Source organism: Calidris pugnax, unplaced genomic scaffold (assembly GCF_001431845.1).
Source record: "Calidris pugnax isolate Ruff unplaced genomic scaffold, ASM143184v1 scaffold281, whole genome shotgun sequence".
Classification (NCBI taxonomy): Eukaryota; Metazoa; Chordata; class Aves; order Charadriiformes; family Scolopacidae; genus Calidris; species Calidris pugnax.
In genome coordinates, this window is record NW_015091028.1 from 689518 (window position 1) to 709549 (window position 20032).

Here is a 20032-nt window from a genome sequence, read left to right on the forward strand (position 1 = left end):
GCGGGCCTGGGGTGTTGGGGCGGGAGCGGGGAATCTGTGGGCCCCGGGCGGTGTGGGGGGTCCCGGCGGTGTGGGCCTTGCCGGGGGTCCGGACGCTGCGGGGCCTGTCGGGGGTCCCGGCGCTGCGGGGCCTGCAGCGGGGCCTGCTGCCTCTGGCCCCCGCCCTGCGCCTTGCCGAGGTGCCATTGGCCCCGGGGTGGGCTCGGCCGCTCGCCCCGGCAGTGGCGGCGGGAGGAGGGAAGGTGCCGATGTGGCAGCCGGAGGTGGGGACCGGCAGCTTGGGCAAAAAACCGGCGAAAAAAGTTGAAGCTGGGAGAATTCCCGGCTCCCGGGGCCGGACTCCTGTCAGCAGTGTGAGGTGCCCGCAGCCTCCCTTGCTGGTGCTTACCCCCCCTCCCCAGTTCGGCGCTGTGGGTCCTGGCTGCTCTCCTGCCTGAACAAGTCCCTGTTTCTCCTCCAGCAGCTCCAGGAGTGAAGGCAGGAGCAGCTGAGCCTGGGGAGAAGGTACCGACCCCGCTTGTTGGATGGGTAAGTGATGCTCTGGTCATCAGGATGGGTGAACGACGGTGATGGGATGACACGGCACCCACTCTCCTTTCTGTCTGTCTCCCCTGGAGCCCCCAGGGGCAGAGCGGGGGTCTCTCTGTCCCTTTGGGTGCTCCCGGCCCGGCAAAGAGCCGGTTGTGCAATGGTCGCGTGGCGGTGTGTAATTAGAACAGGGAGCTGCTGCCATCCGGATAAAGAGCTGCTCTTCACGAACAACTGGTTTAATGGGAGGAACTGGAGGAATTGTGGAGCGGGCTTTTGGGTCAGTCACACGAGCTGGTGGTGGCAGGGCTCAGCACGGGGGAAGCCTGACAGTGCAGGGGGGCAGTGGCTCTCCAGAAAGAACTGCTTTGCTGTGAGGGTGGTGAGAGCCTGGCCCAGGTTGCCCAGAGAAGCTGTGGGTTCCCCATCCCTGGAAGTGTTTAAGGCCAGGCTGGATGGGGCTTTGAGCAACCTGTCCTAGTGGGGCAGGGGCTTGGAAGTTGATGATCTTTAAGGTCCCTTCCAACTCTAACCATTCCATGATTCTCTGCTGTGGTGGTGGGTGGCTTTGTGCTTGGGGAGGGTCTCCTCCTGCTGCTGAAACATCCTCCACAGCACCCAGAAATGTGCTGCTGCTGCCTGGATTTGCTGTGGGGGGTTTAAGTGCAGGGTGATACACCCAAATCTTCTTTTTTAACCTCGGGGCAGCATTTTCAAGGACGTGGCTGTGTGGCGGTGGGGGCCTCCTTCCCTGGGGTCGAGGTGTTTGCTGCAGCTCTGGGGGCCTTCAAGGCTCGCTTTCTTCTTCTGCTCCTCTGCCTTGTGTCCACCTCCTCCTTCCCCAACACCCGTATTATTTCTTTCCCACTGCCACACTTCCTCATTTTCTTCTTCCACCATTGGTGTGGAAGGTGGCAACAGCTGGATCTGGTCACTGGTGAAAAAAGGCAAAGCTGCCCCCAAAATTCCTCACCTTGAGCATGTTTTCTTGGGGGCAGAGCTCATCCATGTAATATCACAAGTCATTTGGGTGTTGTGGGGACAGATGAAGTCCGACGGGGCGGCTGGTGCCCCAGACTGTGTGTGCAGCCAGGCGAGGGCTGGCTGTGGCTGACGTCCCCATCATCTGGTCTGAGACTCATCCAGCGGGTTTGTCCAGGAGTTTGGATTCAGGTCGGAGTGCCCGAGTGTGGAACTGACAGCGTGGGTTTGAATAGTTCTGTGTATCTTACATCACACCTTTAATTATTCCCTCTGGAATAACAACTCGCCCTTGGTTACGGGGCACAGCTTCACCTGCTTCTGAAGGACTGCGAGCCCTGGCTTTGGGAAGACCTTTTTGGAAGGAGTCCCTTGAGCGTGGTGGCCCACACGTCTCCTCGGGGTGGCCTGGGCAGTGTCTGGAGGCCGTGGAGATGAGGGGCCCTGGGCAGAAGCTACAGAACCAGGAGGTTTGGACTCTGGTGGTGCTGCACGCCCATCGCCGTCACGTTGTGGATGTTTGTGTAGTGCTTTTGGCTTGAGGCCGATGCTTGGATGCTGGGAAGTGGTGTGAACACACCATCACTCGTGTTTCGGGGCTCGTTGCGGTGCTGCTGGTGGTGTTTCCTAGTTGTTCCCTCTCTGCATGGCTGTGCCCTGGCGGGTGGGACGTCCACTGCGTGTCCCTGCATCCTTAGGGTGAAACCATCCGGGGTTTCCTCAACAGCCGGTGGTTTCCCAAGGCCAGGAGAGGGTGCGACTGTCTCCGGGGCGGGCGGCTGTTGCAGCACACCTTTCCCCTGGGGTTACGGGGGAAGGAAGAGGTGGCTGTGCTGCAGGGAGAGTCGGGTCTCCAGGACAGAGCCGGCTGCCGTGGAAGCTCCTTCTGTCCCTGTACTGCTCTTTTTTGCTCGAATTTCAGCAGCCGAGCAACTGAGCTTCGGATTTGTCTGTGTGTGGGTGTATCTGTTTTATTCAGAAGGAGGGAGGCTGCAGCCGTGCTCGGGCAGTAGATTTAGGGGAGAGGAGAATACCCAGACACGTGCCTCTGTTGGATGGAGGCAACCGGTGGCTTTTTGAAAATCATGTCTCTGATTTTCATCTTTATAGTCCTTTTGTCTCTTCATGGGTTTTTCCTTTAAGCAGAAAATTCTCAAGAAATATAAATAGCAGGACCTACACAGGGTACATAAAAGAACCTTGATTTTTTTTTTTCTTTTTTAATGATACCTGCTACAATATCACTTCTAAAAGGTTTTAAATAAAAGCAGCAGTGCTGCAGTCAGCAGCAGTCCATTTCTGCTTTTAGGTGAGACCGAAAGGACCCTAATCCAAGGAACCTAATCCATAAAGGGAAAATCCTCTGTGTGTGTGCTTAGTGCCCGTGATCTCTTCAGTGCTGCGTGACAGCACATTGGAGGGCTCCTGATGAAATGTGTGTGCAGTTGCCTTTTCCAGAGCTCTTTATAGCAAACAGTGTGGAAGGTGTCCATTAATGGAGGGCCTGAAACCTGCTGGTGCCTCTGCTGCAGGCTGTGGCTGGGGGGCTGCTGTGGCTGGGGGGCTGCTGTGGCTGGGGGGCTGCTGTGGCTCAACTCCTGAAGGTGCTTCCCGAGAACCTGGCTGGAAGTTCAGTAGAGGATTGGGCTGTTTATTGCAGCAGCCGTAGCTGCTGAAATCTCCAGCCAAATTTCACTTTTCCCAAGGGGAATGAGGAAACCTCTCTGTGTTTTGTGGGTGCTGGTGCCCTGGGTAGCTGCAGAGCATTTGGACACTGGAAGGCTGCAGGTTCTGCTGGAGGGTGGGAGGTGAGCTGCTGAATGGGCGTCCTGGTTTCGTAGGAGGCTGAACCATCTGCAGAAATTCAATGAGCCCCGGGAGCTGCTTCAGTATTGCAGTCAGCGAGTCAGCCCTGTTGTTTGTGTGCCAGCTTGTTCAGGTTCAATGCAGCGGGTTTTGGACCTGTCGGGCTGCAGTTCAGGATTTCCAAAATGCCTTTTTTATCCCCCCTCCCTCTTCAGGAACTTCTGTTTGTTTTTTCAAACATTTAGCGACTGTACAAGGAAAGAGCGTGTATCCTTTGGATTGAATAGCCTGGGGAGGTGTCTGTGATGGGATGAAATCTGCTGCTTTGACCAAAAAATGTGTAAAATCAGGTACATCATGTGTGCTGAGCAGCTCAGGTGGGTTTCATGGAGAGGGAGATGCTGGAAAGATGACTTGTGTGGGCAGCACTCAGGGCTTGGCTGCTTTGTAGTGTTTGGGGTGTCCCAGCTGATGTTCCCCCCGCAGTCTGGCAGTGTCTCTGTGGCTCATTAAAGCCAGGTCCCCGGGGGTTTCACAGCAGCTCTTGCCAGGGATCTCTTCTCCTCCCGTAACCCCCTTCCCATCGTGATGGGGAGGCTCTCAGGAGGCTTTTCTCACCGAGGATTTTGTGCTTTACGTTCTCTTTGTGCCTTGGAAAATCCCTTCCTAAGTCTGTTGTAACCTGTATTTCAGTAATTTGGGCATTTTCTACTTTGTTGAGCAAGAAGCAGAACTGCAGTGTCCCCAGAATAAGCCTTAACCTGATACCACAAAGTGCTTTTTTGAATTTCAGGCTGTGCTGTGACGTGTGGCTGTGCAGTGATATATTTTGGGGAATAAGGGAGAGAATATAAGCCTCTTGCTAGACTGGTTCTTGGATCTGCCCATTACAGTATCAGGAATCTCATTTGAGAAATGTTACTGAGCCTTGAAGCGTGTCTGGGTTTAAATGAGGCGAGTGGATCTACTCCATGTGCTTCCCTACCGTGAAGTGGAAAAAGAATGCTTTAAATAAAGCCCACATTTGGCTGGTACTGTTGGTTTTCATGCTGCCTTGAAGACTTTTCTGTATTAAGATCATCTTATCTTGTTTCCGAGTCATTTTTCCCCTTGGTTTGGGGTGGATGATGGCTGGTGGGATCTGGAGATGCTGCTGTGAGCTGCTGCGTGGTGGACCTTGCCAGATTGAAGCTGTGGGGCCGGGTCTGGTCCCCCTGGACCCTGACACAGGGTGAGGATGGAGCGAGGTCCTGGAGCACCTTTGCTGCTGTGTCTCTGGGAGCCCCTGACTTCTCTCTGCTTCTCGTCAGCACGGACTTGGGCTGTAGCTCCTTGATCACGGTCTGTGGCCACCTCGCCTTGGAAACTCATCCAAGAAGCAGCCTCTCTCCTTGCCTGTAGGGATGGTCTGCTTCCTGGAGCTTTCCTTGGGAAGGAGCAGGCCATGAGGACAGCTTGGGTTGGGATCCAGTTGAAGACCAGAGATTTAGACAGGAGGTGGCTGTATAGTCTCCATCCAAGATGGTGATGTCCTCAGGATGAGAGCGATGTCAGATCCGTTCCTCACGCGGGAGGGATCTCCCTGCTGAGAACCCCCTGCAGTTATTCTGGCTGGTTCATGCTGGGTCCTGTGTTAATCACCCTCTTCCCGTTTGCGCTGGGAAGGCCGGATGAAGGGAGTGACATCTGGCTGAGTGTCCGTGCGGATTTGCTGACCTGAGGATGGCCTGTGGACACTTTGGAGTCATCGCTGAGCAGCCACACAGGTATGTTTTCAAAACAAGGCTCTAGCTCAGCTGATGCTCCCCTGCAGAGCCGGGCTGGGCAGTGTCACCATCCTGCCTTTCCAAAGAGGGTGGGAATGGCAGAGAAGCAGCACAGAAACTGCTGCGAACTGTATTTGGTCTGGAAAACACAGAAAACTTAAAAACCAGCAGCAAATTCCCCTTAACTGTCTGTTGTGTGGTACAATCACAAACTGCCGATAAATCTGGTCTTCTGCATTGTCGAGTTGGGCTGCTTTCTGTCAAAACATGAACCTGAAAAGGAACTGGGAGTGTTTGTGAAGAAGCTCTGGGCTGTTAGAGACTCCTGTGGTGGTTTTATGCTTCAGGACCAGGGAGGAGGGGGCTGAGCTAACATTCTGGGTTTTTAACTAAAAGTTAAAATAGAAATTACAAAAAGTTTAGGAGGAAAAGCAACAACCCAGCAAAAGCAAGGCGGCCTGACTTGTGCTCAGCACTTACTGCGTTCCTGTGTGATAAAACTTCTTCGAAATAGCAGGGAGTTCTGGAGAAAAGCACTGAGATGTCTGTGATCCCAGTAAACCCACTGGTGTGTGGCTGGGAGCTGGGAGGAGAGCTAAGCAGCACCTGACTTTGGAGGCAGGAGCAGGCACTGGGAAATGCCAGGTGTAGCCTTGGATTTCTGGGAGCCTGTCTCTCTGAACAGACCGATTACTTGGGGTGTCACAGACACTTGCCCCAGTGGAACAGGGGAAAAATCAAACCTCCCTTTTCTGTAAAGCATCTGCAGCAGTGAACCATTGCTGTAAGCAGCGGTGGATGATTGGGGGGGATTTTTAATCAAATAAAATGCTGGAACAAGATGCGCTTTTTGGGCAAGCATGTGTGAAGAACACGTTTATTCAGAAGCCAAGAGTGGTTTCTCTCGAGCTGAGGATGGAACCACCTGGGGTTGATGTTTTTGGCTGGGCTGAGTGGTGTGAGGTGGAATGATGGATTATTCCAGAGGAGGTGATAGGAGTGTGGACTCAGGGACATCAGCTGTGACTGTCCGTGTGCCTGGCAGTGACCCTGGTAACTCGCTGTGTCAGCCCCATCTGCAGAAGTGCCCAGGAAACCTGAAATATCCCAGGATTTGTTTGCTGGGACGTTCCCTGGTGGAAGGTGCGTGCTGCCCAGCCGGGAGGGTGTCACACGCATGGAATATCATCTCCCTGGGGCCCTGCGAGTTCGTGTCAGAAAGCAACAAAAAAAACAACCCAACAAGCCCTAAAACAATCCAAGTCTTTGTGTTGGGCTTGTATTGGGAGATTTCCCAGTTTCTCTAAGCCCATCCATTGTTCCCGACCAGCCCAACGCAAACAGCTCAGCCTGTGTGTGTTTGTGTGTTTGCCTTCCCTCCGGCCCAGGGAGCCTTGGGGTAGTGACAGCCTTGTCCTGGGGCTCCGTCCACCTGCTCCAGCCTGAGGGGACGATTCTCCAGTCCCCTGCTAGCCCCGAACCCCTCTTGGTCACCAAAGAAGGGAGCTTTCATCTCCTATGGGAGAGGGAGAAGCAAATGATGCTGGAGGATGAAGCAGTTGTTTGCTTTTCAGAAGAGAATCAGGCTGGTGGGGAGTGAAGGTAGGTTAATTAATGCTTTTGGGACCGTACACTTAAAATGCAATGACAAAAGGCACGTTGATAGTATTAATTGAGCTGCTAAACCTTTCTGTGAAGTGATTTGTGTGCTGTTGAGGGAACCCAGCCATTGCTGATCGCAACATGTTTTAGGAAATGTCATTTTTCCCTGAAGATATTGTATGTCATGTCCTGCACCTGAAGGTGGAAAATGGTGATGGTGTGAAAACTTCTCAGGTATGGGCTTACCTGGGGGTGTAGTTCCATCTGTACAGGAGGGGAGACAGGCTGGGGTCACTTCAGACAGCACAGGGGATTGGAGCAGGGAAGACTTAGAAAAATAACATCATCTCTTTTATAAAGCTACAAAATGGTACTTTCAAGGGTTCCACTGGTGGCTGGACCCTGGTTTGTTTTCAAGCTCTTCTGTGAACGCAGCCTGCGGTGTTGTACATACTCTGCTTTGATTGCTTTTAGCAGCTAAAGAGTGACAGCCTTGTCCTGGGGCTCCGTCCACCTGCTCCAGCCTGAGGGGACGATTCTCCAGTCCCCTGCTAGCCCCGAACCCCTCTTGGTCACCAAAGAAGGGAGCTTTCATCTCCTATGGGAGAGGGAGAAGCAAATGATGCTGGAGGATGAAGCAGTTGTTTGCTTTTCAGAAGAGAATCAGGCTGGTGGGGAGTGAAGGTAGGTTAATTAATGCTTTTGGGACCGTACACTTAAAATGCAATGACAAAAGGCACGTTGATAGTATTAATTGAGCTGCTAAACCTTTCTGTGAAGTGATTTGTGTGCTGTTGAGGGAACCCAGCCATTGCTGATCGCAACATGTTTTAGGAAATGTCATTTTTCCCTGAAGATATTGTATGTCATGTCCTGCACCTGAAGGTGGAAAATGGTGATGGTGTGAAAACTTCTCAGGTATGGGCTTACCTGGGGGTGTAGTTCCATCTGTACAGGAGGGGAGACAGGCTGGGGTCACTTCAGACAGCACAGGGGATTGGAGCAGGGAAGACTTAGAAAAATAACATCATCTCTTTTATAAAGCTACAAAATGGTACTTTCAAGGGTTCCACTGGTGGCTGGACCCTGGCTTGTTTTCAAGCTCTTCTGTGAATGCAGCCTGCGGTGTTGTACATACTCTGCTTTGATTGCTTTTAGCAGCTAAAGAGGAAATGACAATTTGTTTGTTTGGGTTTTGGGTTGGTTTTTCTTTTGTTTGTTTCTTTTGGGTTGGTTGTTTGGGTGGGTTTTTTTGTTTTGGTTTGTTTTTTCTTTTTTTTTCTTTTTTTTAAGATGCGTTCCCAGCCCTCTTGTAGTTCACCCAGAGTCTGCACAAGGGGCCAGGCCTGGCAGGGTGATGTGCTTCCAGGGCTGAGACACCGTGAAATCCAGACCAGCTCACTTAGGTCTGCTCTGAAGTTTGTCTCTCGTGGAGTAACATCCTCTGCTCTGGAAGAGAAATGTTATTTTTAAGGGCAAGGTGAGCCCCTGGAGTGAGAATGTTGCAGGAAAGCCCTGCTCTGCTGGCTCTGGGCCAGGTACCTGGTTATTGACATAACGGCTAAATGATGTTTTCCTCTCCTTCCCTTTGTTTGTTTTTCAGTTACAATTCCCTTGTTCTATTTTTTTTTTTTCCTCCTTGTTTGTGTCCCGTTGGATCTGGTGACTGTGGGAAGGGATCTCTGCCCCCGTGATGAGATGCTGTGGGGCTGGGGAGGAGGAGGAAGCGCCCTGAGCTGTCAGAGCTCAGCTGAGGTTTGCTGATCTCTGGAAAAAAGAGACTGGTCTTGTGATGCAGGCTGTGGGTTTTCACATCCCGTAGCCTCTGGGTGGAAGCTGGCTCCGTCCCCGCGGCAGCGGTGGCTCCTGAAGGCAGGATCTCTCCCTGCCCTTTTGAAGTTGTGTTCTCCTGGTCTTGGTGGAGCCGGGGGAAAATGCTGCAGGAACTTCTGTGAGGCTCTGGCTCGGGAATGACAGACCTGTGAGCTGGAAGGGCTGCTCCGAGCCCCACATCGCGGGCCGGGGGCTTGGTGGTGGCAGTGCCAGCGCTCACTGATGCCATGGTGCCGGTGCCACCGCTCACCGGCCCCACTCCTCCCGCTGCAGAGAGGAAGGGACAACCTCAGTGGCACCAGGATGGGTGCTGTGTCCAGGCTGGGGGAGCTGATTCACTGGGTGCACTGGTGACGTCGAAGCATGAAATGGGGAGAAAAGCCTGGAGCGCCTGGTGTTGATGGAAGAGCGCGGCGAGGGCTGAAGCATCGTGGCCGGGGCTGGCTCTGCCGGCAGCGGGGTGCTCCGGCTTCCTCCTCGCCAGTGCTGGCATCTGAGTCACTTCCAGGCGTCGCGGGGCTGGACCCCATCAGGTTTTCCTTCCCTTTGCTCGAAAAGCGAGGGCTGAAGGAGGCAGAGGAGGAGGAGGAGGACGGGAGCTGGAGGAGGATGGCTTTTCACTCACGCAAGCGTCGGGGGCAGCAGGAGCCCTGCGGTACGTACCCTGCTGCTGGGGCGTCCTGGGGAGTGCCCGACCCGGTAGGAAAGAAGCAGTCGTTGCCTGATGAAGTGTTTTGGTAAATGAACAACATAGATAAGCAGGAGAACAGTCTTTTTTTTTGATGCTCATGGTGTAGCCTGGAAAGGCATCGCTTGCCCATAGAGGGAGCAAAGAGTAAGAAAAGTGACTTAAACCTGTGTCTCGGGGGCTGCGTTAGGACTCGGAACTGAATTATCACCTTCTCTGTCCTTTCTGTGCTGCATCCTGGGTGTCACCCGGGCTCTGCTGCGACTGAGGGTGCTGTGCTTCTTGGCGTGGGTTTGGGCTTGAAAACTCTAAATGAGAACAGATTTGGGGCGAGCAGGAGGGGACATTGCTCCAGTTTCTGCTCTTCAGATGGGGACTTGTGGCTGCCCGTGTGGGCTGAGGGACAGCCTAGGGAGAAGCGGGTGATGCTGGAGGATGAAGCAGTTGTTTGCTTTTCAGAAGAGAATCAGGCTGGTGGGGAGTGAAGGTAGGTTAATTAATGCTTTTGGGACCGTACACTTAAAATGCAATGACAAAAGGCACGTTGATAGTATTAATTGAGCTGCTAAACCTTTCTGTGAAGTGATTTGTGTGCTGTTGAGGGAATCCAGCCATTGCTGATCGCAACATGTTTTAGGAAATGTCATTTTTCCCTGAAGATATTGTATGTCATGTCCTGCACCTGAAGGTGGAAAATGGTGATGGTGTGAAAACTTCTCAGGTATGGGCTTACCTGGGGGTGTAGTTCCATCTGTACAGGAGGGGAGACAGGCTGGGGTCACTTCAGACAGCACAGGGGATTGGAGCAGGGAAGACTTAGAAAAATAACATCATCTCTTTTATAAAGCTACAAAATGGTACTTTCAAGGGTTCCACTGGTGGCTGGACCCTGGTTTGTTTTCAAGCTCTTCTGTGAACGCAGCCTGCGGTGTTGTACATACTCTGCTTTGATTGCTTTTAGCAGCTAAAGAGGAAATGACAATTTGTTTGTTTGGGTTTTGGGTTGGTTTTTCTTTTGTTTGTTTCTTTTGGGTTGGTTGTTTGGGTGGGTTTTTTTGTTTTGGTTTGTTTTTTCTTTTTTTTTCTTTTTTTTAAGATGCGTTCCCAGCCCTCTTGTAGTTCACCCAGAGTCTGCACAAGGGGCCAGGCCTGGCAGGGTGATGTGCTTCCAGGGCTGAGACACCGTGAAATCCAGACCAGCTCACTTAGGTCTGCTCTGAAGTTTGTCTCTCGTGGAGTAACATCCTCTGCTCTGGAAGAGAAATGTTATTTTTAAGGGCAAGGTGAGCCCCTGGAGTGAGAATGTTGCAGGAAAGCCCTGCTCTGCTGGCTCTGGGCCAGGTACCTGGTTATTGACATAACGGCTAAATGATGTTTTCCTCTCCTTCCCTTTGTTTGTTTTTCAGTTACAATTCCCTTGTTCTATTTTTTTTTTTTCCTCCTTGTTTGTGTCCCGTTGGATCTGGTGACTGTGGGAAGGGATAGGGGAGATGGGCTGGTGTCACTTCAGACAGCACAGGGGATTGGAGCAGGGAAGACTTAGAAAAATATCTCTATTATAAAGCTACAAAATGGTACTTTCAAGGGTTCCACTGGTGGCTGGACCCTGGCTTGTTTTCAAGCTCTTCTGTGAATGCAGCCTGCGGTGTTGTACATACTCTGCTTTGATTGCTTTTAGCAGCTAAAGAGGAAATGACAATTTGTTTGTTTGGGTTTTGGGTTGGTTTTTCTTTTGTTTGTTTCTTTTGGGTTGGTTGTTTGGGTGGGTTTTTTTGTTTTGGTTTGTTTTTTCTTTTTTTTTCTTTTTTTTAAGATGCGTTCCCAGCCCTCTTGTAGTTCACCCAGAGTCTGCACAAGGGGCCAGGCCTGGCAGGGTGATGTGCTTCCAGGGCTGAGACACCGTGAAATCCAGACCAGCTCACTTAGGTCTGCTCTGAAGTTTGTCTCTCGTGGAGTAACATCCTCTGCTCTGGAAGAGAAATGTTATTTTTAAGGGCAAGGTGAGCCCCTGGAGTGAGAATGTTGCAGGAAAGCCCTGCTCTGCTGGCTCTGGGCCAGGTACCTGGTTATTGACATAACGGCTAAATGATGTTTTCCTCTCCTTCCCTTTGTTTGTTTTTCAGTTACAATTCCCTTGTTCTATTTTTTTTTTTTCCTCCTTGTTTGTGTCCCGTTGGATCTGGTGACTGTGGGAAGGGATCTCTGCCCCCGTGATGAGATGCTGTGGGGCTGGGGAGGAGGAGGAAGCGCCCTGAGCTGTCAGAGCTCAGCTGAGGTTTGCTGATCTCTGGAAAAAAGAGACTGGTCTTGTGATGCAGGCTGTGGGTTTTCACATCCCGTAGCCGCTGGGTGGAAGCTGGCTCCGTCCCCGCGGCAGCGGTGGCTCCTGAAGGCAGGATCTCTCCCTGCCCTTTTGAAGTTGTGTTCTCCTGGTCTTGGTGGAGCCGGGGGAAAATGCTGCAGGAACTTCTGTGAGGCTCTGGCTCGGGAATGACAGACCTGTGAGCTGGAAGGGCTGCTCCGAGCCCCACATCGCGGGCCGGGGGCTTGGTGGTGGCAGTGCCAGCGCTCACTGATGCCATGGTGCCGGTGCCACCGCTCACCGGCCCCACTCCTCCCGCTGCAGAGAGGAAGGGACAACCTCAGTGGCACCAGGATGGGTGCTGTGTCCAGGCTGGGGGAGCTGATTCACTGGGTGCACTGGTGACGTCGAAGCATGAAATGGGGAGAAAAGCCTGGAGCGCCTGGTGTTGATGGAAGAGCGCGGCGAGGGCTGAAGCATCGTGGCCGGGGCTGGCTCTGCCGGCAGCGGGGTGCTCCGGCTTCCTCCTCGCCAGTGCTGGCATCTGAGTCACTTCCAGGCGTCGCGGGGCTGGACCCCATCAGGTTTTCCTTCCCTTTGCTCGAAAAGCGAGGGCTGAAGGAGGCAGAGGAGGAGGAGGAGGACGGGAGCTGGAGGAGGATGGCTTTTCACTCACGCAAGCGTCGGGGGCAGCAGGAGCCCTGCGGTACGTACCCTGCTGCTGGGGCGTCCTGGGGAGTGCCCGACCCGGTAGGAAAGAAGCAGTCGTTGCCTGATGAAGTGTTTTGGTAAATGAACAACATAGATAAGCAGGAGAACAGTCTGTTTTTTTGATGCTCATGGTGTAGCCTGGAAAGGCATCGCTTGCCCATAGAGGGAGCAAAGAGTAAGAAAAGTGACTTAAACCTGTGTCTCGGGGGCTGCGTTAGGACTCGGAACTGAATTATCACCTTCTCTGTCCTTTCTGTGCTGCATCCTGGGTGTCACCCGGGCTCTGCTGCGACTGAGGGTGCTGTGCTTCTTGGCGTGGGTTTGGGCTTGAAAACTCTAAATGAGAACAGATTTGGGGCGAGCAGGAGGGGACATTGCTCCAGTTTCTGCTCTTCAGATGGGGACTTGTGGCTGCCCGTGTGGGCTGAGGGACAGCCTCTGGCAGGGCTACGAATTTATGCTTCTTGTGCAAAGCGAACACGTGAATACAGAGCTATTTTAAACCTGCACACACATGCAGACTCACTGGAAAATACCTACAAAACTGTGTTCTGGTGCAGACAAGCACTGTGACACACGAGCACAGAGTTTCTTTAGTTCTCTGGGAGCTGGTGTCCACCCTGCACCCTGGGAGCAGCTTTCTGGAGGAGCACTGCAGCACTTGAACGAAATGTAATGATTTTTATTGTTAGCTGGCAAAGAGCAGCTTTGAATTCCCCAGTGTCTCGTGCCTCTGGTTCTCCCTGGGGGCTGAGGGAGGGCTGCACTCACCCCCCCGTCCTGGTGCTTTCGGTGCTACCGCGGCAGCACCCTACGCGGTGCCTTCCCCAACACCCAGTTCCCCTCGGCCAGAGCTCAGTGCTTTCTTTACTGGTGTCTTCTGCACCAGTTTAATGAATAAACAGGGCTTAGAAGTTAAGTCACATCGTGTTCCACAGAGCAAGGCTCAGCGAAGAGCCCAGTGCGTCACTTCGGACAATGCCAAGACTTTTTTTGTGTGGTGGCTTTTTTTTTTAATGTGTAATAGGAAGTGCTTTCTGCAGAGTGTGTAATTCATACCCTGCAAATGCTGGCTGCCTTTTTCCCTTCCTGAAATAAGGCTGAGCTGCATATTTGGTTCCTCTGTAATTCTCTTGAAAAATGTTTGCAAGAGAAAAGTCAACACAGCCTGGCTTCTCGCAAAGATGAAAAGATTCCCACTTTCAGGTGGCAAGACCTATTTTTGAGGCTGAGACCTGATTTTTTTTTTTCCAACTTAGTTTATTGTAATGTTTTCAGAGGTTGTGCTTTTGTAGTTTCTCTAGAAAAGAGGGGGGGAAAGATGACGGGTCTTGGGTGACAGGATACAGGGCACCTGAGCCACAGCAGCTGTGACAGGGGCTGTCTCTGGAGTTTAGGGTGGATGCTCACAGTTTGTTGGTCTTATTGCCTTGGTTAAGCCTGTGGCTGGCAGCTGGTTAGTCAAAAAAACCCAGTTTGAGCCCTTTTCCAGCAGGCAGGGACTGAGGGGTAGAGGGTATGTGTGCAGGAGCCCTTACAGAAGGATTTTCCCCCGTGGGGCCCGGCTGTGCAAAGTTTTCTAAACTTCTCTTTTAAGAACCTGCCACTGTAATGCTGTCCCATTTGAATGTCTTTCCAGTTGAGTTCCGATGCCCTGCTGGGAATTGGTGTTCATTTCTGGCGTGTGGCAATGTGAAATGTAGTGCCAGAGCTTTGCCTGGAGTTGTGAATGTCCAGCCTTGTCCTGTTCCAGCCCGATCTCAGTGGATTCACTGCATTTCTCCTTCCTGCGGGAAGAGCAGTGCGGGCTCCTGGGCTTCAGGACAAAGCGCCGAGTCTTCGTGCTTGTGCCCTGAAACCTTTCCCTTTGCTGGCAGGTTTGGAAGCTCTGGCCATGGATCAGAAAGGCTATCGACGGGGGAGTTTCCAGAGCAGCACCAGTGATGAAGACATGCTGGAAATAGCGGGAGCATCTCTGGACTTCTCCATGGCAGACGACGACCCTCCGCTCGACAGGGAGATGGGAGGTAATACCCGTGCAGCTCTTCCCTTACTCATTTTTGTAGCAGCTTTCGGTAGGATTTCATGGTGATATCTTCTGTGTGGGTCCTGCTGGCCTCTGCCTGGGACGGGTCTTGCGTTTCACGGCACCGAAGGGAATGGTTTGCAGGATTCTGTGCGTTGTGTCCGCAAACAGATTTGTGAGAACAGCCCAGTGCCTGCTGACGTGCTGCCTTTGGCTCCCAGCCTCGCTGTGTAACTGGGGCTGCTGGGAGCCGCCTCTTCTGTGCAAAGCAGAAAATCTCCTTCAAATAAATGGTGATGGCAAGAAGCATGTGAGTGATTTTGTGGTGGTGGGGAGGTGCTGCTCATCTGCCTCCAGCCACCGAGCTGCTGGGTCTCAGGCTGTGTGTGTCCTGTCAGAGGGGAAAGCTGCTCTCCGAGCCCTCTGTGTGGTTACTTTGCGTATCCGCTCCCATTGCTTTGCTTTTAGGGCTTCTGGATAGTTCTTTCTGGAGTTTTCCAAAAGAGCTGCTGTAGGGAAGAGCTGGCAGTGCCACAAGGGAGGTGTTGTGATGGGATGGGAAGGGATGTCCACACAGAGCAATTCCTGAGATGAGCAGAGACTCTCCCTTCCCCTTCCCTCCTTCTTTACCTATAATTTTAAAGGTTGCCCGTTGTGGAGAGACTCTCGAAATCAATCAGCCCCAGGGGGTTTGGTGCTGAGGTTGCAGAAAGCCTGAGGTGCTGGGCATCCCCTGCCACCACGTGTCTGTCCAGAGAGGGTCTGATGCTGCCTCCTCTGGCCTGGGCCTGGGTTGTGCCATCAGTGGGGGAGAGCAGTCTGCCTGGGTTTGCTGAGCTTTGGCACTAGACAAGATGATCTGCCTGGTTTTTGTTTTCTGTGAATTATTATAAGTTTAAAAGCAAAGATACTTTATTTGAACAGCAAGACCACAAGTGTCTGTGACTTCCCATAAACCTTCTCCTCTTCTTCCCCCACCCCTGTTTACTGTAGGGCTAAAATTAAAAAGGAATCCTTCTGGTTTTGCTTCTTGAGTCCACGGTTTGCCTCCAGGTAGCACAGATGAGGACAGACTTCCTCAAATGTCTCCTGTTGGTACCCAAAGGACCAGCCCTTCTGCTGCTGGAGACCCTGTGAGGAGCGTGTCCTTGGCCTGGTCCCTCCCACCGCTTCCAGGAGGAAGGATGGTGGTGTTTTTGTGGTGGTTGTGTTCACTCCGAGTGATAAGTGCTGGTTTGTGGTTTAAAAACCCTCTGTCTGTGCACAAAGGGATGTGCAAGGTTTGCATCCCAAGTGTGTTGTATCCTCAACTGGTGGCAGAAGTGACTTTTAGAACTGGGCAGCTCCAAGAGCCCACTTCAAATCTCCTTGCACGGAGCTTGAAATAATGACTTGTGACTGAATTTGCTTCTGAAGAGCTGTTAATTACTAGTAGGTGTAGAATTAATACACAGAAATAATCACGTTATGCATGTTAGTAGTGTAACTGGAAATCCACGTGCTCTCTCCTGGCGAGAGCCGTCGGGGTATCAGCTGTCTGAAGTTAAAGGTGTGCTCCTGTTTAGTATTTAGAGAGAAGGAGCTGAATTCTTTAACTTCTTGTAAGGAAATTGCTATTCTGTAGAGGTTAGAAGCAGCGGTGGGCGATGGAGCTGAGCTTTGCTGCTGGCCTGAAGCAGCACTGGGTTGTCTCCCTCCTGGTGTAGTAGGTCTTCCTGTCTTGGCTCAGGGTGTTTGGAGGCCTGTGGCTACTGCTATGAAAAAAGTGGGGGTCCTCCCTGCTGGCACGTGAGTGATGGTGGTGGCACTTTGGGGGCTGCCCTAAGTGGTGGCCGAGAGGAGCGGTTCCCCTGAGAGAGGCTCTCCTGAAAGAGGTTCTCCTCTAAAGCAGGATGCTTCAGTCCACGGGCAGAGTTGACACAGAAGTAAGTTGCAGGATGCGTCAGTCCACGGGCAGAGTTGACACAGAAGTAAAAGAGGAAATTTAAAAGGTTAAAGGCTTGTTTGCCAAAATACTGGTTTCAGTTCACTCTGCAAACATCCCCTACTGATTTCAGAAACTGTTTGCTGGCAAATGCTTGGGTGCCAGGCACATGGCCTGAAGATGTGGTGGCACAGGCCTGACTGGAGCTGGGGAGGTGGGGACCGAGGTTCTCCTGTGATGGAGCAGGACATCTCCTCTGTCCTTCGCTGGACATGCTCCAGCCCCTCTATGTCCCTCGGGCCTGACTGGAGCTGGGGAGGTGGGGACTGAGGTTCTCCTGTGATGGAGCTGGACATCTCCTCTGCCCTTCGCTGGACACGCTCCAGCCCCTCGATGTCCCTCCTGTCGTGAGGGGCCCAGAACTGGCCACAGCCCTTGAGGTTGGGCCTCACCAGTGCCTGGCACAGGGGGGCTATCACCGCCCCAGTCCTGCTGGCCACACTGTTCCTCACACAGACCAGGATGCTGTTGGCCACCTTGGCCACCTGGGCACACTGCTGGCTCGTGTTCAGCGGCTGTGACCAACCCCCTGGGTCCCACGCTCCCACACTCTTATCTTCTCTGCTTTGGACTTCAGCATTTGGTCAATAAAAGGGAACAGATAAGACTTTCCTTGACTTTTTTTTCCGGGCTGTTAAGTTGTGCTTGGGAATGAAACTTGGCTTTTGAATAAAATCCTCTGATTTGTAGTCTTGGTGCTGTGGTAATGGTGTTACACCAGGCAGCCAGGGAACCCGAGCTGGGCTTCCTCAAAATCCTTGTTGAAGCCCAGGTTTTATTCTGGGCAGAGAGCTGATGGGGTGGCACCGTGGTCTTTAAGGACAGAGTCCTGCTTCCCAGCAGTTGCTTCATCTCACTGCCATCACCTCCTCTCTGTGCTGTCGCGAAGGTGCCCAGAACAGCACGTGATGGTCAAGGGGCATTTCTGCAGCAGTAAATCTTTTCTGCTTCTTAGTTTAAGGATTTTTTTTTAATTCTGGGCAGAGAGCTGATGGGGTGGCACCGTGGTCTTTAAGGACAGAGTCCTGCTTCCCAGCAGTTGCTTCATCTCACTGCCATCACCTCCTCTCTGTGCTGTCGCGAAGGTGCCCAGAACAGCACGTGATGGTCAAGGGGCATTTCTGCAGCAGTAAATCTTTTCTGCTTCTTAGTTTAAGGATTTTTTTTTAAGAAGCTATTTCCTTGTTGACTGCTCTCAAGTGTTGAGCAATGACTTGCAGACGTTATCCACAGACCCTTGAGTTGTCCGGTCAGACATGCTGACATGGAGCACCACACTGATTGCATTTGTCTCCCCCGTGCTCTGGGGGTGAGTGTCTTCTGCTCACTGGTGGCCCAGCTGTGGTCCTCTAAAGCCAGCCCGGGACATGCTGGTTGAGAACTGCAATAGCACCGAGTAACACCCCAAAAGCGCAGTGGGGTCTGGTTTCATTGGGATTTCTGGTTCCATCCACTCGCCCTCTCCTTACCTGAGCTCTCCACACCGGGGAGAGCTGTAATATAGGGGGTGGCCAGCTGGTCCCGGGAAGGATTAATTACCTCATTTGCTGGCCAGGGGATTTCACCCAGCTGCTGCAGGCTGGCCTGATGCACCCACCCAACAGAAGTGCTGAAGGGCCACCCTCTGGGATGGCTCCCCGAGCTGGAGACATCTCCCCAGGCTTTGTTCTTCACCCGCCTTCCTCCTTGACCTCCAGACGGAGCCCCGGGGGTGTCGGAGCCGCCCGTAGCGTATCGCCTGAGCCCAGAGCCAGCGTTTGCCGGGTGTCGTGTTTCAGACAGACAGACAATGCCTAAATGACAAGCTATCGCTGGCTAATTGGAGCCAGGAGAACTTAATCACCAGCCCCTTTGAGCCCTTGTGTACGTTGGATGGGGGAGATAAAGAGCGCTCCCGGGGAGGGTGGGGGCCGGCTCCGAGAGGGGACAAAGGGACAGTTCAGTCCCCGCCGCCTCCCGGGAGGACAGCGAGGGGAGGGCATCGCTCCCGGCGGGGACATGGCCGCAAGGTGGGGGAAAAGGGGGTGTTTCTTTTCGGTACATCGGGGTCTGACCCGCCGGTGTGAGGACAGGCCCCGGGGAAATGCCTGTTTTCCTGCGGGGATCCTTGACTCGGTCCCGAGCAGGGGCTGTCCCAGTCCCTTGCACTGGGAGAACTGGGTGCTCGTCTCGGGGGTGTCGTGTCCCCTCCCCCACCTGGGGCAGACCTCGGGCGAGGGGGCCGAGTGCCGGGTTTGCCCGGTCTTTGGGGCTGGAGCCGGGGGGTGCCGGGGGGCGGAGGGCACGGCGTGAGCTCCCGGGGGCCGGCAGAGCCCGGGGCCGCTCTCCGGCTCTCTCGGGCCCGGGGAGAATATTCCGCCGGGTAAAGCATCCCGGGGGGGCTCCGCTAGCGGCGGCGGGGCGTCTCGGCCCCCTCTCCCCCCGGTGCAGCCTCGCTTCTCGCCCCCCTTTCCCCCCGGTGCAGCCTCGCCCCCCTCCCCGGTGCAGCCTCGCTTCTCGTCCCCGTCTTCCCCCGGTGCATCCTCGTCCCCCTCCCCGGTGCAGCCGCGCTCCTCGCCCCCCTCTCCTCGATGCATCCTCGCCTCGCTCTCCCCCCGGTGCACCCTCGCTCCCCTCCCTCCGCCGAGCCCGACGCCTGTCCCGGTGCGGCGGGAGCTGTGCCGCTGCCGGCTCGGGGTGCGAGGGCCGGCTCACGTGACGGTGCCGGTGACGCCGGGCGTGCGGGGAGGGCCCGGGGCGCTGCCGGCCCGGCTCCCGCCAGGTGCGGAGGAAGAGGATGCAGCGAGTGCCGCCGTGAGCCGGAGGAGCGGCCGCACCGCCATGGGCCGGACGGGCTCCCCGGGGGGGGCCGCAGCGGCAGAGGCAGGGTGAGCAGGGAGGAAGAGGAGGAGGAGGAAGAGGGGCCGGAGCGTGGCCGGGGGGCTGCGGGGCAGCAAACTGTGCGGGGCGGCTTCCAAACCGCTCCTGCGCTGGGACGGGGGGGTCGGGGGGGCCGGGAGGAGATGGGGGGCCCGGGAGCAGCCGGGTGGGCTGCGGGATGGCTGCTGCGGGATTTCTGCTGTGTAATGGCTGGCTGCTCGCTCCCGGCTCCCTTCTGGCTGCAAAACCCTGCCTTTTTTAACACGTTGGCCCGGGCGAGGGGAGCGGTGGCACAGACCCCCCCGGGGGGCAGGGCTGTCACCTTGCCGTGCTGGCAGGACAATTCGGGGAGCCCGGGGTGGCTGTGCTGCAGTGACAGCACCTGCAACTTCAACAGGCACTGCCTTTGCTGTTTTTTAAGCCAGGCAGACTCTCTGAAGTGGAACATTAACCCATTTTGGGGAGAAGAGGTGATCAAAACGCTGACAAATCTGTGTTTAAAAAATGAGTTGTGCTTCTCTCACCATTCTGGGGTTTGGCCGCTGGCTCCAGGCGTTAAATGCTGCTTCTGGGGGTTAGGAGCTGCCCCGACCCTACCATCAGCTTCTGACCAGGCATCACTGAGCTCATTTTCTTCCTTTATTCCTCTCTGGGTATCCCAGCATCCTTGATTTGCGACCAGCTGAGGCAAGAAATATGATCTTGATAAATATTTATGCCTGTCAGCCATTTTACAGTTCGGTGTTACTCCTGGGGAAAAATATAAGGACATTTTCTGGGTATCTTCTGTGGGATAGAACTGCTTACCTGGCTGGGAAATGGCCATGGCTGGGACCTGGGGGTTCTGACTCTGCACCCAGGGAGGGCAGGCTGGGCTGGATGGGGCCAGAATGGGGAGAGGAGCGGGGTCCAGGCTGGTCCCCAGTGTGTGGGTCACACCACACTG

The 20032-nt window shown here is 53.9% G+C and overlaps 1 protein-coding gene across 6 annotated transcripts in view; it reads left to right on the plus strand.

Annotated features, from left to right (window-relative positions):
- The first annotated feature begins 418 nt into the window (after positions 1–418).
- LOC106896232 (H(+)/Cl(-) exchange transporter 5) overlaps positions 419–20032 on the plus strand; it is a 36793-nt gene continuing 17179 nt past the window's right edge. The window contains exons 1-2 of one of the 6 annotated variants that reach the window (XM_014956034.1): positions 419–528; positions 14095–14244. In XM_014956034.1, coding sequence (XP_014811520.1) covers positions 525–528; positions 14095–14244 — 154 coding nt within the window. In that variant the 5' untranslated portion in view covers positions 419–524. Of the gene's footprint in view, positions 529–5058; positions 5082–7229; positions 7368–9671; positions 9692–11613; positions 12213–14094; positions 14245–18980; positions 19095–20032 lie in introns of those variants that run through there. The other 5 variants (XM_014956035.1, XM_014956032.1, XM_014956033.1 and 2 more) reach the window with 5 other exon arrangements.